The sequence below is a fragment of the Drosophila nasuta genome, chromosome 3 (genome assembly GCF_023558535.2).
Source record: "Drosophila nasuta strain 15112-1781.00 chromosome 3, ASM2355853v1, whole genome shotgun sequence".
NCBI lineage: Eukaryota > Metazoa > Arthropoda > Insecta > Diptera > Drosophilidae > Drosophila > Drosophila nasuta.
The window spans coordinates 49,671,724-49,683,430 of NC_083457.1; the positions used below are offsets into that span (position 1 = coordinate 49,671,724).

Genomic DNA, 11,707 nt, shown 5'->3' on the forward strand with positions numbered 1-11,707 from the left:
TGCAATGAAGCGCAAGTTTTCTACATTTAATTAAAATTTTCTATCATGGTAACATTGCAAATTGTAAAGAGAAACAAAGTGAGTTGTTTCATTAGTTCTCTTTAAGAGTAAAACTGCAGGTAAGCAAAAGCTTATTGCACTGGAAGGAAGGAATTTTTAGAACTAGAGAGAGCGAGAGCACTATTTTGAGTGCGATCCCAGCGATGTCTGCGTCACTTAAACTATGCGTGTGAGTAATCAATTAAAAAGCCAAAGGGGAGCAGAAATACATTTTTACATACATGCATACGTGCTGAAATTCACATGAACATACATACATACATACAAGCATAGGAATGCATTTAAGCAGCATGAATGAGACGAACTTTTTGCTTGCATTGCTGTACTCTTCAAACAAAGAAAAGCTTACACTGCGCTCAAAACTAAAGCTTACATTAAACTTTAATGATTAAAGAGTGCTGTTAAGAAAAGAGAATGAAATGTAATCGATATAATATTGTACGCTGTGATTAATTTTTAATTAATAGGTAATTGTATTGCTTTAATTTGAACATTGTGCAAAGTAGAACAGCGTTTAATTTCTTTGTTATATTCGCCAATGAAAAAGTTGCACATATAAAATTAACCCTGCATGTTATGAAATCCTTGAGCTGATTTTCTTTTCCTTTTTGCACTTGTTGATGGCGTTGTGAAGGAGTTCATTGAACGTTGCAACAATAACAATTACTGTGATCGTCCTTAAACCTGAACCAAGCCCCCCTCTCCGCCCACCAATACTTCACGACTCTGGTTGCCAATCAAGAATCGAGTTATTGAACCCCGACGGAGCAACTGCAATTAACAGTCCAGACATCAAGGCAGAGCTCCTGTTGCTTTTTCCTTTTGTAACAGCTATTGCTCTATTGCTGCTCCTCTTCTTCATTTTCTGCTAATTGTTGTTGTTGTGGTACTCACCATTTGCAGCCACTCACAATATGAGCACATAAAATGCCAACGCACGCACATGACCAAGAAGAAGAAGAAGAAGTAGGAGAAGCAAAGGCTTGATTCCCATTTTTTTATGACAACAATTAAATTCGAATTGTTGGCAGTGTCTTTGATTTGGCATCAGCCTCGTTTGTTCCCCCAATATCCCACAGGCAACTAACACCAAGGCATTTGCTCATCTCATTCACACTGAAGCTTTGTCGTCTCCTTCCTGTTTCCCGCCTCTCCCCATGTAGCCCTTTTGTCTGCCTAAGGCGTAGACTTGACTACGCTTGTCGTGCGTGCTAATTGTTTGGGGCCAAAAACTTGACGAATGCATATGTCGCTCTCGCTCGCACTTGTCGTTTAACTTTTGCATACATGCTCTGCAATAAGAACAACAACAACAACAATAAGCTGGAGTTGCCAGACAGTCGACTGGCATGGCACGTGAATCCATTATGATGGCAGCCAATTATGTGCGTGTCTTTCACTCAAAGCCTCTTGCTCTCTCTCTCTCCTCCCTACTGTCGTCTGGCCGAAGTGGGCGGCAAAGTGCTTAGGTTGGGAGGAAGATGGCTATTAAACTGTTTTCGTTCAGCAGTGAAAACAAAAACAAAAGCAATAGCAATGCATAAACCACGAAATATGTTTTTAATGTAAACGACTTTGCAGTGGAGTTGCACGGCCAAGGTGAATGCTGAGCTCGCTCAATTTAAGATGGCGGCTAAAGTTATCGTTATCGCTTTAGTTATCGTTTTGCAAAGATTTGAAATGCAGTTTGTTCGGTGTTAGCAAAGTTTTTTAAAATGCAAAACAACTAATTTAAATGATTCAAAGTCGTTAGTGCTTTATGTAAACTTCATTTTAAATTAATTTTGAACACTTTAAAATTTAAGTTACTTAGTAATTGAGGTGCAAATTAATAATGCAAAGGTATCTAAGCCGCTTTTGTGATGATTAACTGCAAATTCTTCAAGTTCTATTGTCGCATATGCTCTGACAAATTCCTTGTAGCGCATAATGATAATGCAAGCGGCAGTCAGGAATGTTTTGGTATGTTTAGAAGCCATGTGAAATGACGGATTGTCAGTTCAACTCGATTGTCGTGCTGCCGCAGCGACTATTTCGACAGTCAGTCCGTCAGTCAGTCAGTTAGGCAGTTCGACTGCCGCCCTAAAAGCAAAGCGCTTTAAATAAACAAACTAATAGCTGAAATCACGAAGCAATAGGCCAGGTAATAACTATGCAGGTGCAATAGAGACAGCAATAGACGCGAGCGAGCGAGATGCAAGACGTGCACTGTCTATAGCAACGGCGGCAATAGCGCCCAATATGTATAACCCGAATAAACAAACTAATAAAACATGCCTTGGGACCGACAACATTCAGAGCACACACCACAAAGACACCGAAAAAAAAACAGATAGATAGATAGAAAATATGGAAAACTAAAAGACTGCAAAGGAGAGACAACAGACAGGAGCTGCATAGAGCAGCGAAGGACCTCAAGTGGAGCAGGCTGAATTGAACTGAAATTGAAATCAAAATACCAAATTAGATAACATCAAACGCGAGAGAGAGCGAGCGAGAGCAAAAGAGAAAGCAAGCACTCACAGGATAATAAACATCCTTATTATGCAACGCTGAGGCAGCTAAAAGCAGTGTGTGCTAGTGTGTGTGCGTGTGTGTTAACCATGTTGCAGTCGGAGTCTGTTGTCGTGAACATTGCTGCTGCTGCCCAACAACGATTATGAAACACAAAAGTGGATGCCACACGCACGGCAACGGGCCAGGCTGCAGGATCAGGCAACAGCAGCAGGACGACAACAGGAGCAGCCACAGCCACAGCAACGACAGCAGCAGCAGCGACAATTGCCAGGCGACGAACGCTGATGTCGATGGCCAAATGTCGTGGCAGATCTATGCTGAACGATGAGCCGCCCGAGGCAACGCAACAGCAACAACAGTTGCAACAACAACAGCAGCAGCAACAACAACAGCAGGTGCAACAACAACAAACACACTTGCAACCACAGCCACAACAACAACAACAACAACCACAACAACAACAACAGAACTATTTACCTCAAACATCTTTGCTGAAAATCGAACCATTCGTTCCTAGTTTTAATCAACGACTCCAACGTCGTCGTCCTATTGGACGCTCCCACAGCACCCTCAGCCACAATGTCATGCCGAAGCGTGGAGCTGGAGCTGGAACTCCCGGAGCATCTGCAGCACAGCCCGAGTTGCTGGTGGGTCATGGACAGCTGAAGCGCAGCTATGCAGCCGCCGCTCAGTTGCGCAATCAGCAGCGATTGCAACGCGGCGCCGTCACGCGACAACGCTCCAAGTCCACCTCCTCCTCGGCGGCCTCCAACAGCTGTCGTCCTGTCACAGCTGCAACAGCAGCAGCAGCAGCAGCTGGCGGCTGCGGTGGAGGAGTTGGTGCTGTAACTGTCGCTGCCACGCCTACTACTCTGGTGGGCAGCACTGGCGGCACTTTGGTGAGCGGTGCAATTGTCACGCCGCAGCCAAATGGCATCTGTCGCATTCAGCGGCTGCTCAAGGAACGCGAAGAGCTTCCGGATCGCATCAACTACGACCGCAGGGGATTGACTGCGATTCCCATCTTTGAGCAGGAGCCGAATCTTAGGCTGTTGTCGCTGCAACACAATTTGATCAATACGTTTCACATACCCAAGGAGCTGCCACCGCCGCCGCCACCGCCTCCGCCGCCAGCGCCACAAGCAACGCAACGAGAAAGTAAGTGAGAGAGGAGAGAATCCCTAACAGCAATTATAGTACACATAGGCGGCCTCGCTTTTCGTCATTTGCACTTAACTGCCACATTGCATTTACCATCCAAAACTTCACTCAGCTAAATATATTGCTCGTTCAATATTTGCATTAAGAAGAAAATACCATAAAATTACTATTTACACTTAGTGGCTACACTGAATTTGGTATCAGCATTTGCTTAACAGCCAAATTGTGATATAAATAATGAATTATATTTAAAGAAAAGTCATAAAGCAAAACTACACATAAATGCTGCATCGCTCAATGTTCATCCACTTAGAGGCTGCACTATGGTTATTACTGTAATTCTATTTATTAAAAACACTTACAAAATTATAAATTAGAAAAATAATATCGTAAGCGCATACAAATATTGCTTCACTTAACGTTCCTTCACTTAATGGCCACACTATAATTAGTTCAAAAATTCACTAAACTGCCAGATTAAATCAAAATGTAAATTAATGAATACTGATTGCTTTATTTAGAACCAAAATTCGCTTAATGGTAACACAAAACATCAAACATCTAAAGAAAAATCATAGAAAGCACAAATTATGATGTGCACAGTAGTTTAATTTAGGGGCCATGCTTAGCACAACAATTCTCTTAAGGGTCACATACAAAAGAAACTTAATAAAGTAAAGTGTAGAAAATACAAAAGCATTATATTATATTACTGCACATAACGTATTTTTAGATAGCCACTCTGTATTTATTTCCAAATTTCGCTTATCGTCTCGCTTAACGGTCACATTTAAACAGTCACAATAAAAATTTGTTGGCTAAGATGCCATTACCTAATGTCTATACTAAATTTATTACCAGTATGCGCTTAAGAATCACATTCTAATTGAAGATTAATTACCTTAAGTCTTACCTTCTTTTCACTTAGCGGTCTCAGTTGTGGCCACTAAGAAAGAAATGGTTAAATTAACAAAAGTTCAAAATTCTAAGATGATAGATATCTGCGTGATCTAACATTATATTATTAGAATTATTATAATATATAATAATTTAAGTAAAATTATTTTGCTTACCAGTCACACTTGTGGCCATTAAGCGAGTTATGGGTGAACTAATGGATTTTTGAATTCTCTTTTTGCAGACATGACGCTTCGGGGCGTCACTTTATATTATAATAATATATTATAATTACTTTGCTTAATTTCAAATCTAAGCGATTCGTTTAGCAGCCTCTTTTGTGGCCATTAAGTGAGTTATGACTAAACTAATCAATCTTTAAATTCCCTTTTTGCAGAGACTACGCTGCGTGGCGCGCACTCGCGCCTCACACGCGCTCTGAGCAACGCAGGCAATCCTCACCAGCATCCCCATTTGTCGCCCAACTCGGGCAGCCCATGCTCCGGCAGTCCGTTGACCACACAGGCGCTGGCCATTAATGGTGGGAATCGCTCCAAGCTGCAGGCACACAAGCGTGGCTTCAACTATGCCCAGGCGCAGCTGACGCCGCCTCCGGCGTTGCGTTTGCGTTTCGGACTGGAGAAGTCGAAGAGCTTCGTGTCGAACAGTCTGCAGGCGATGAAGCATCAACAGCAGCTGCTGCAGCGTCGACAGCTGCTCAAGGCGGCGGCCCAAGGAGCTGCTCAACAGCTGCAAAGTTGCGACGAGAGCAGCGTGCTCCACAGCAGCAATCTATCGCTGGTGGCAGCTGGCGAGGAAGAGGAACCGAGTCTGATGAGCAACGGGCAGCAGCTGGAGCAGCTGAGCATTAAGAATAAGCAACTCAGTTTAAGTGCTTGCTATGGCATCATATTTCATCAGTTGGTCTTTCTCGATCTCTACGACAATCAGATCGAACGCATTGCCAATCTGGATGGACTCCCGGTGCTCTCGGTGCTGCTGCTGGGCAAGAATCGCATTCAGGACATCGCTGGATTGGCTTCGTTGAGCGGAACGCTGCGTGTGCTCGATCTGCATGGGAATAAGCTGACGAGTCTGGGGAACCGCATCAATTGCCTGCAACAGCTGAAGTCGTTGAATCTGGCGGGGAATCAAATACGTCAGATTAATCAACAGGATTTTCACGGTTTGCGTTTGCTAAGGGAATTGAATTTAAAACGCAACAAGCTGCGTCGGATCAACGGGTTTCAGCATCTTGTGGCACTGGAACGTCTTTGGCTTTGCCACAACGAGTTGCACAAAGTGGACGACATGGCGAGCATTGCCAGAGCTGCTCGCTTACTCGAGGTGACCATCGAAAATAATCCTGTTTCACTCGCCGGTGATTGCGTTTCATTCCTCGTATCACATTTGCCGCTGTTGCAGTCCCTGAGTCAAATGCCCATAACGGAGCAAGTGCGTCGTGCGGCTCTGGCTTGGCGGCAGCACAAGGAACAGGCGCTGGCCACACACGGCAGCTCGGATGCCTATCACAGCAGCCGGCGGGAGGAAGTCATCTCCAATGCGCGCACCAACTGGGAACTGCTGCGTTCACAGCAAACGCTGGGCAGACCAAAGGCCAAGCTAACCAGCGAGCTCGCCAAGATTAATGAATCGAATGAAGCAGCTTTACTGGAGGAGGAGGAAACTCCCATCGTCGAGACACCCCTGGAGAAACCGCAGCCCAGAGACGAACTCGCCGAGCTCCAGGCGCTTTTCCGTTTACCTCCCATAGTAAAAAAACCTGAAGGCGAGGACGATGCCTCCTCGGAGGCTTCCAGCCTGGGTCCGAATGTGGACTCCTGCTCCAGCTGCTACAGCAGTGACAACGAAAACGAGGAGCTAGGCAAGCGCAAGCTCGACGAGAATTGCAACAAACTATCAACGCCGCCAATTGCGCCGCCGGTAACTCCTCAACCTCCGGAACCTCCCGCAGCTTCACCCTCGCCGCCAGCATTGACTTTAACACCGCCAGCGCCAACCACGCCCACGCCACCGCCCAGTACCGTAACTCTCCCGCTGCCCACGCCGACCACGACGAACACACGTCCTGGCAGCAGCAGCAAGCAGAGACTGCGACAGACGCCCATCACGCAGCTGGGATTGCAGGTGAACCGCGGTGGAGGAGGAGGAACTAGCAGCAAGCGTTACATGGCGGGGAGCTTGGTGCGTGCTCAGACCATCAGCAGCAGCGGCACCAGCAACAGCAGCAGCTCTAACAGCGCAGGACGCGGACGCAGCAGCAACAACAACAACAACAATGGCAACTCGAATCAATCCTCGGCCAATGTGGTGTCGCTGGTGGCGCCGCAGAGCAAGTGCAGCAACGTTCAGCAGCCACAGCAATCCACGCAAGCAGCCACACCGCCAACGGCAGCGATTACGGTGAGCAAACCCAGCGCAGCGGAACGAGAAAGGGAACAAGGAGGCGACTATTTGATCGAGATTTGCGGACGCTATCTCAACATTTACGGTCAGGGAGCGTTGCGTTTCATTGACAAGCAGTGGAATCCGGCGAAAGCGAACGATGTGCATACGCTCAACTTTAGCTACATCAATTTCAACAGCATTGTGTGCATGCTGGGCAGGATTAAGGTGCGTTTCCCGCACGCCGAGCATTTTGTGTTCCGCGAGACAAACATCAGCACGCTGGGACAGCTGAATGCTTTGGCGGAGCTGCAGGGATTGAGTTCGTTGTTGATTGATGCGGAGGGGAATGCCATCACTGGGAAGCCAGCTTGGCGTGCTTATGCCATCTATCGGTTGTCCCACTGGGGACTGAAGCAGCTCAATGGCCAGGAGATTAGCGAGGCCGAAGTGGAGGCAGCGAATTCAACTTATGCTGGCCTCTCGAATCTCGTGTTGTGGTCAATGCCCGATGGCATGTTGCAGCCGCTGTTGGCTCGACTCCGACTCGATGAGACGTGCACCGCGAGCAAATTGTCGCCCAAGGATTGGTTGTTGCGTGCGGAGAACAAATCGTTGCGTCTGGTCGTCGGTAAAGAGGCGCTGCAATGGAAGAAGGCGCAGAGCAACACGGTGGCCATGGTGGAGAGCAATGCGGGAGGCGTCACCGCAATGGCTCCGAGTGCGAGGGATCGTGGCAGACAGCATTTTGCTTTGTTGCTGGAGAACACATGCAATGCCGTGGAGAAGCTGCACAAATTGGAGACGTTGTGGCCGAGCATGTTGTTGGATATTGTGAGGAATACGTTGCTCGATTATGCTCAGCTGGATGTGTATTTGCGCAATCTAATGGCGGAGCTGATGAAGTGATGAAGATGACGAAGAGTGTTTCTTAGACTTAAGCTCGCTTTTAGTGAAGAGAATTTTCGCCTGCCTGCACTCACTTATGATGATCCTTAGGCATTTAACCGCGAGAGTCCAATCCGTTGGTCCAACAAACAATCTTGTAAAGCAAAATACAGGCATCAAGTAGTCCAATTTTTATATATATACTATTTAACATTAAACTTAAACAACAAATAAACATACATTCAAATTAAAATCTTACAGATCTTTTGACTTACATATGTTGCAGATTAAGGAGGATCTTTTGTTTGCCTAAATGCATCTTCAGTTCTGACATGCCTTTTAATATATAATATTATCTTAGAAGATTTGAAGTTCGATGATACTTCTCTTTGAGCTCAAATCATCTTTGATCATATTCTAAATGAAGTTGCTTCTATAGAAATAATTTTTCCTCTTTTTCTTTTGTATCTTTCCTAAGTGATCTTTTTTTTAGAACTTATGCTGTTTGTCTGCGAATTCTTTTAACTTATTTCTTTGCTGTTTTCATTTCAAACATTATTTAGCTTTCTCTGAACTTCTATCTATGCCTTGTTGTTGTCTTCATTTTTTCCTTACACAATCTTTTCTATCGCCTTAACTCCTCCTCTTTATTTAACATATTTTTCTCCTCCTCAATTCCTCCTCTTAATCTACTCTGCTTGCAATTTATCCTCATCGTTTTTCTTTGCTGACTTCTGCGGCTTTTTCACTTTGTCCAGATAGATGTTGAGTATGCCCTCAATGCCAGGATACAGCACATAGTGCGTCGTCTTGATCTTCTTGTCAATAAGATACGATGTCACCGACTCCGTGTTGAAGGCAACATCGAGTGCATCGCTATGATTAACCTTGTCCAGCTGTTGACGTGCCACTTTAATGACACAGTTCTCAAAGCCATTGATCTTGATGGACAAATCGAGTTGATAGGCAGCATCCACGTCTGGCCAGCGCTGCTCGAGCACATCCTTGGACCACTGCAGCTCCTCGCTTTCGGCATTAAGACGTCCAGGCACTGCAGCAAAACGTGACCACAACTCGGAGGCAAAATGCGGTGCCATAGGAGCGAGCATAATAATTTGTGCGGCGAGAGCGCGTTCAAACTGTTTGCCATGACGTTGAATGTGCTTTGGAGTGCGCTGTAAGGGAAGAAGGAGTATTAAACTAAAGTAAGTGCAACTGCTGGCCAGGATTTACCCTCAGTGAGTTGGTCAAGCCTTGCATCTTGGAGATGGCAACGCTCAGCTGATGCGCATGGCGATAGTTGAACGTGGCGCCTTTAATATAAAAGTTGCGCGCATCAAAGAGCTTGGAATCCTCCAGCAGAAACGCATCGCTGCCCGTGTCCACAGTTTCCTCCGAGACTTCGCTGCGTGCTGCCTCAAAATCCTCCAGCGTCAGCCACAAACGCTTCTGCCAGTTGAGTATGCCAGGAAAAGCTAAAGGAAGAGGGAATTGATTTTAGAGGGAATAAAGTTTATAGTTGCCTCTTTACTCACTTGCACTCGACCAATTGCGATGCGAGGTGGGCGCCACATCCGCCAAGATGATCAAACGCGTCGTATCGGTGCCGTATTCATTGAACATGTCATCAGGTTCAACGCCATTCAACTTCGACTTGGACATTTTCTCCCAGCTCATGATGACCGGCTCTTGAGTCTCCTTAAGCTGCGCCTGATTCTTCTTCGCATTGACCACTTCCACCTCCGATTCACGCACATAGCGTCCACTTCCCTTCACCCTATAGGAACGTCCCATGACCATGCCTTGCACCAGCAGACGCGAGAAGGGTTCAGACGTTGGAGACAATCCACAACTGTGCAGAAAGTGATTCATGAAGCGGGCGTAGTAAAGATGCAGCACAGCATGCTCCTTGCCACCAATATAGAGATCTACAGGCATGCAAGCATTGGTTAGCGTTGTGTCGAAGATGTGCTGCGTATTCTGTGGATCCAGATAACGCAAATAGTACCACGAACTGTCCACAAAGGTGTCCATGGTATCGGTTTCGCGACGCGCTTGCGGGTCACCACATTTTGGACACTCGCAGCGCAGCGCATCCTTGCCAGCATCGCGTGGCGGCAGCGTTACAGGCAGCTGTTGCTCGGGCACTGGAACAGCGCCGCATTTGGTGCAGTGAACAATGGGTATCGGAGTGCCCCAGTAGCGTTGCCGCGAGATGAGCCAATCCTGCAGCTTAGATGACACTCGATAGCCGCCAATGTTGAGACGTTTGGCTGCAGTCAGCACTTCCTTGCGCAGCTGCTCCCAGTTGCCGGGATTTACTTCGTTGCTGGTGCTAAAAGCCAGTCCAAGTTGCTCCCACAGTTCACGATCCTCGGCACGAAAACTGGGTACAGCCAAGTAGACATCACAGTCAGGTGGAAAGGCGGCATCATCGCTAAACACCACAGGCAACGTGGTGCGTGCAAACGGATTCTCCACGCTTAACCCGCCAGCATCGGGCAGTTTGGCTAGAAAGTGCTTCTGACGCAGCACGAGAAATGCATGAGGATCGAGTAGATGCTCTGGATTTGCAGTCCACACGCGCAGCAGGTTCGAGGCAGAGGTGAGCAACGAGAAAGCATAACCATCGCAATCGCCAATCCAATGCCGTTGTAGATTAATAATATCGCGCCAATCGCGCAACGTGGGATCCTCGAGGCCATCGAGCAGGCGTTTGGCATACGCTGTGGTGCGTATGAACCATTGCTTAAGCAACTTCTTCTCCACCTTGGCACCCGAGCGCCAAGAACAGCCATTGGCGTCCACCTGCTCATCTGCCAGCACAGTTTTGTCCACGGGATCCCAATTAACCAACGCCTCGTTCTGATAGGCGAGTCCCTGCTTGTGCAGCAGCAAGAACAAATGCTGTGTCCACTTGTAGTACTCAGGACTACTCGTCGACAGCTCATGCGTCCAGTCGAAGGAGCAGCCCAAGCGTTGCAGTTGCTCCTTCATTTGTGCAATGTTCTGTTGTGTCCAGGCGGCAGGTTCCACGCCACGTTGATTTGCAGCATTCTCGGCGGGCAGCCCGAAGGAATCCCAGCCTATCGGCTGAAACACATTCTTGCCGCACATGCGATGGAAACGCGCCACAGCATCGCTGATTGTGTAAACTCGCACATGGCCCATGTGTAGATTGCCCGAGGGATAGGGAAACATGGAAAGCACATAGTATTTGTTGGCCGCCTGCTTGGAGTCAAACTGTCCATGGCACAGCTGCTTGCTCCAGTGCGTCTCAATGCGATGTTTCACATCGTTGGTCAGCTCCAGTTGCTAAAACAACACATAACAAAGAGAAAACATTTGTTTTAAGTGTTAACATATTTATATTAAAATTTACCTCATTGCTTGTGCAGCTTTGTGTTAAGAAACGCCGAAGCCAGTTATATTCCAATCCCCGTAACAGTCTTTTATATCGCAGCGCTTGCATTGTGTTTATTTTAATTGATAAAATTCCACATTAATGCGGCATATTAACATATGCGTGTATTGAATAACAAATCAAATTGCTAAACAGCTGTGGCACATGAGGTTGCCACATCGCTGGGTGCACAGCTGTTGCTATTGCAAACATTTTGGCGGGAAGCGTTTACAGCTATGTGGCAAGCTCCAGCCCACTGTTGTATTTGGGTCTGTGGTTGCAAGCTGGCAACGCAGAGCTTTTTGTTGCGGTTTTCAACCTAGTGGCAGTATTGACGTTGCACTTTCGCCAAAACTGCAGACGTAATTTTTCACA

The 11,707-nt window shown here is 46.7% G+C and overlaps 2 protein-coding genes across 2 annotated transcripts; one reads left to right on the top strand and one right to left on the bottom strand.

The window, feature by feature from the left end:
- Nucleotides 1–3,020: 3,020 nt before the first annotated feature.
- On the top strand, nucleotides 3,021–8,055 carry LOC132791874 (uncharacterized; the record flags this gene model as incomplete). The annotated part of the gene is given in 2 exon segments (XM_060800983.1): nucleotides 3,021–3,739; nucleotides 4,965–8,055. Coding segments are annotated over 2 exon segments (3,705 nt in total), but the record flags the coding sequence as incomplete, so codon positions are not given.
- A 57-nt stretch (nucleotides 8,056–8,112) lies between these two features.
- LOC132791875 (leucine--tRNA ligase, mitochondrial) lies at nucleotides 8,113–11,622 on the bottom strand. The gene is made up of 4 exons (XM_060800985.1): nucleotides 11,312–11,622; nucleotides 9,465–11,244; nucleotides 9,163–9,404; nucleotides 8,113–9,104 (listed from the first exon to the last, which is right to left on the bottom strand). The coding sequence occupies exons 1-4, from the start codon at nucleotides 11,399–11,401 to the stop codon at nucleotides 8,619–8,621; spliced, it is 2,598 nt and encodes an 865-aa protein (XP_060656968.1). The 5' UTR covers nucleotides 11,402–11,622; the 3' UTR covers nucleotides 8,113–8,618.
- Between the last annotated feature and the right edge of the window lie 85 nt (nucleotides 11,623–11,707).

Coding starts and splice junctions, on each gene's coding strand:
- LOC132791875 (XM_060800985.1), bottom strand. CDS start 11,401: ATGCAAGCGCTGCGATATAAAAGACTGTTACGGGGATTGGAATATAAC. Junction 11,245..11,311: donor AAAGCTGCACAAGCAATGAG/GTAAATTTTAAT, acceptor GTGTTGTTTTAG/CAACTGGAGCTGACCAACGA. Junction 9,405..9,464: donor TCGCAATTGGTCGAGTGCAA/GTGAGTAAAGAG, acceptor CTCTTCCTTTAG/CTTTTCCTGGCATACTCAAC.